Source organism: Prosopis cineraria, unplaced genomic scaffold (assembly GCF_029017545.1).
Source record: "Prosopis cineraria cultivar Desert tree isolate PC_DT_omini unplaced genomic scaffold, ASM2901754v1 PC8, whole genome shotgun sequence".
Lineage (NCBI taxonomy): Eukaryota > Viridiplantae > Streptophyta > Magnoliopsida > Fabales > Fabaceae > Prosopis > Prosopis cineraria.
In genome coordinates, this window is record NW_026555339.1 from 17,251,269 (window position 1) to 17,255,766 (window position 4,498).

The following is a 4,498-nucleotide window of genomic DNA, read 5'->3' on the forward strand; positions in this document are numbered from 1 at the left end:
AATAACATGGAATAATTGTAGGACCTACATGCAATGACAACAAGGCATTTTGACCAATTTTTGCCTCTATTTCATTGTTAAAATTAGGTCCGGTTCTTGCCACCACCATTTTCAGCCCCTTTAGCTCATGTCAAATGGTCAAAATGAATTAGAATATCTTGCTATTACTATATGTGGCCCCCACAATTATTCCACGCTACCAAATAATGGAGAAAATGGTAGGTCTTTGATGAAATGGTGATTTTACTCATAAAAAAAATTGCTTAGGGATATAGCCCCAAAAATTTTAATGAGGGAATCAATTTATGTCAAAAAGTAGAGTAGGTTGTCCATTAAATATTTTTCAATGGATCAATAACGAAAAACTCCATTATATATTGATGATTTTGTCACAGTTATAGAATTAGTGAGGGAATATTTTTTAAGCAAATTTTGTGTAATTTCATTAATGTTGCCAATTTCTTTTGTAGTGAAAAGGGAAAGAAAGAATCATAACATAAACAAGACGCAAAGGAAAGCGAACCAAAGGAGAAAGCTAATCAAATTAGATTCATAAACATAATCATATTTATTAATACTATCACATAAATTTCTACAAATTCAATTCAAATGCTTTTCAATGATCCTTTTTTGTTGCTCCAACCAGATCTGCTTCTGTTGCTCTAAACTTAGTTTCTGCATTGATGATTTGTTGATGGCATCATCCTCATTCCTGGTCAAAGAACTTGGCCATGATGATCCAAAAGGATCATCTTCCTTTGATGCTTCTAATAAAGGCCCATTAGAAATGTCTGCACGAAATGTTGGTTCAGCCATTGTGTTTTGGAAGTTTTGCTCCCAAAAGGTTGATTGAACCAGAGCTTCGTTATTAGGGTTATTAGCAACAATGGTTGGCGTTGCTTCTACCATTGGCAATAACTGTTTTGTCCTCTAAATGTAGGACTTGGTGTTGTGCTGGTCTGATATATATTATGGGTAAGAAGAGCTGGTTCTTTTCTAATCTGACATGGATTATTTCCATAAAAGGGTGGTTTTGTGCTTGTCAGATATGAATTATAACCCAGAAAAGTTGATTCTGTATTACTTTGAGATGAAGTATGACCATGAAAAACTGGTCTATTGCTTGTCTGAAATGAATTATTGGCTTGAAAAGTTGGTTCTATGCTCACTTGGTTGGAATTTATGTGGGTATAAAAAGTCGGTTCCATGCTTGCCTGGTAAGAAGTATATCTTTGGAAAGATTGTTCAATGCTTGCCTGATAGGAATTATGACCTTGAAAAGTTGACTCCAAGCTTGTTTGATGTGAATTATGGCCATAAAAGGTAGGTGCAATGCTTGAATGATAAGACTCGTGACTTTGAGAAGTGGATTCTGAACTGATCTTAAAGGAATTCTGAGAATTCAACGGTGGTGTCGTACTCGTTTGATATGAATCGTGGTCATGAAAACTTGATGCTGAACTATTACTCTTGAAGGAACTGTGAGAGTTGAAGGTTGGTTCTGTGCCATAAGGTGATGTTGAACTAAGCTTGAATGAACTTTGAGAAGCAATTGTTGGTTCTGCACTGGTTTGATATGAATCATGGCTTTGAGAAGTTGATGTTGATGAACCAAACTTGAATGAACTTTGAGAATTGAAAGTTGGTCTTGTACTCGTCTGATATGTTGAACTAATCTTAAATGAACATTGTGAATTAAAAGTTGGTGCCATGCTTGTTTGATATAACTCATAGCCTTGAGAAGAAGCAGTTGATGATGATGCTGAATCAGTCTTGAAAGAACCTTGAGAAGTAAAAGTTGATGCATTAATGCTTGTCAGAGATGAAGAATCATGAGAATTCAATGTTTGTGTTGCACTCATTTGATATGAATTATATCCCTCAAAAGGTGACGTTGAACCAATCTTAAATGAACCTTGAGATTGAAACAATGAAGCAGAATTATTCATCTCAGGAGGAAGATTATTTTTTTCTTGAAAAGCTGGTACCAAAGCCATGTTATTATTCTCTGCAAGATCTTGTGAACTAAAGCTTGTTGGCATTGCACATGAAGTAGTGTTCAAATTCAAGTCACCAAAAATTGATGTCAAATCTGTTTCAAAATTAGAACCTTGAGCAGTGAAAGTTGGTTTCAAACCATTGCTTGTAACCCAAGTTCTTCCCCATCAAACATATCAATCAAACTTGTCTGTCGTTGATCTGTAGTAGTGATACAAGGAGAAACAGTTGCATCATCAAGTTCCAGAAAAGGATTGTAGTGATGATGTGGGACTGAATTAGGTTGATCAAACTTCTCTTTCTCTGTTGTAGTACTTGTTGTCTCTGCCAAAACTAGCTCCCAACAATCTTGGGATGAATTATTATTTGCTCGCTTTTCTTTTTCTCCTTCGTTTTGCACCTCATCAAGACTCACAAGGTCTAAACAAGACCAAGCTGCTTGATCAATAGGGTAAGAATGGTTTGAACAAGACTCATAAGAACTAGATGTATCATCATCATCATTATTATTCTTGATTGCTTCTCAACTTGATCATCATCACCATAATCTATCTCAAACCTCCTTGGTGTCAACGTTCCAGCATCGGTAGCAATCATTAAATCCTCTAATGATGTGCAATGAGATGATCCATGTTCAGATTCTGTCTCAAAGTAACGCTCTGGTGTCCCATATCTCTCATAATGAATACCTGGACTTTCCCTTAATGCAGAAACCAGCAAGTGTTTTGAGAGTGGTAAGTATTGTGAAGCAGAAGAAGAAGAAGAAGATTTAGAATGATGATGATGATTATAACCACTGACATTAATGTTAGTGTTAGTTGTAGCTTGGTCTCTTAAGAACTCTTGTAATGTTTCCATGAGTTCTTCTGATATCTTCTGAACTTTAGGATACTCACTGCTCCTACCAACCCTAATGCTTAAGCAAAATGAATAAAAATCACCTAACTCATCAAACTGCTTGCAAGATTTCACACAAGCTTGAAATGCAGAGAGACATGACTTGTATGGTAATTTGAAGAAGCTATCAAGAATAACAGCAAGCCCATCAGAGATATCTCTATAGAGATCAAAAGTCTCCTGAACGACAGCGTATAGAGAGATTTGAACTAAACGATTTTTTTTAGCTTCCCCAGTTGGTCTTGTTCCTATAGCTCTATCCAACAAGCGTTGCCAATAAGTAATCTTGTCAAGCAACATTGCTGGTTTCATGTCTTTGATTCCCACAGTATCATTAAACATCTTGTGATGATGATTCTTGAAAGGACTTTGATTCTTGAATGTGATTCTTCTTTGAAGCTTTCCTGTTAAGAAGCAATCCAAGCGTTCATCAAGGTACAAAGCCATTAATCTGACAAAAGCAGTGTATTCCCATGGACTCGAACTCGAATCGTCTCTGAATCCTGAGAGATTTAGGATTCTTGAGCCACGTTTCATTGCATGCAAGACTTCTCTGGGGAAATAAGGATCACCATCTTGAAAGATTCTGAGGATGATCATGAGAGATTTCAACGCAACAACCCAGTTTCTGGTTTTACCAATGCGTTTGCCAATGGATTGAGCACATGCTGCTGCATAAAGCTTGTTGGATGATACGAGACCACAATTTCATTAACGAAACGATCTTCAATGGGAATCTCATCATGCGTGGTGGCTTTGAGGATGACAACTTCAAGATTTGCTGCATTTGTTACCTTGGCGAGACTTAAGCTTGTTTGATCTTTTACTGCACCAAGGGCCTTCCTTAGCTTGCTTGCAGGCATGTTGTTGTTGTTCGTTCAATTAATTCTCAGATTATTGATTTGATGTGATATCGATCAGATTTGACTTCTTGGCATGTTGGGTTGAATTTTTCTGAGGGGAAAATGACGGAAAATTTTTGTGATTTGGGTGAGAAAAGATTGGAAAGAGAGTTTGCAAGTCTGCATATTTTAGCAGATGCTATATTTAGTGTGAATTGCAATGGTGAGAGTGGAAATTGGGAAGTTTGTTTAATTTATTACATGTGTTTTACTTTTTTTAAGGGAAGATAGAAAAATCAGGAATCATCAGTTATTAAATTCGAACACACTAATATTACAATCTTGCAACATAGAAAATTTAGGACAATACTATAAGAGATTACTAATAACCACACACAACCTGGCTTTCATCACCAGTGCAAATCAAGGACAATACTATGTGCGGCAAAAGTGCCCTGAATCCAACTTTACTTTTAAGAGAAAATAACAGGAAAACCTTCAAAAATATGCAAATAAAAATGGTGTCATAATTCTTCTCAAATCTTTGAGACTTTTCTAGCATAAATAATTTTGATGAAATAACTAAAATGCCTCCAATTCAAAATTAAAAATAAAAGTAACATCTCGTGTCCAAAAAAAGTAAATGTCAGGCTACTTTAATTTAACACAATAACAATTTTTCTTCTAATAAATGACTAAAATAGAATTAGCAGTTATAATTTTTTTTATGTAAATTTTTAATTCATTGAAATTCAAGTATT

General features: G+C 35.5%; 1 protein-coding gene across 1 annotated transcript; it reads right to left on the reverse strand.

The window, feature by feature from the left end:
* Positions 1-600: 600 nt before the first annotated feature.
* Positions 601-3,758, reverse strand: LOC129317402 (uncharacterized). The gene is given in 5 exon segments (XM_054961731.1): positions 601-899; positions 1,007-2,092; positions 2,185-2,433; positions 2,541-3,599; positions 3,602-3,758. Coding segments are annotated over 5 exon segments (2,850 nt in total).
* Positions 3,759-4,498: the final 740 nt, after the last annotated feature.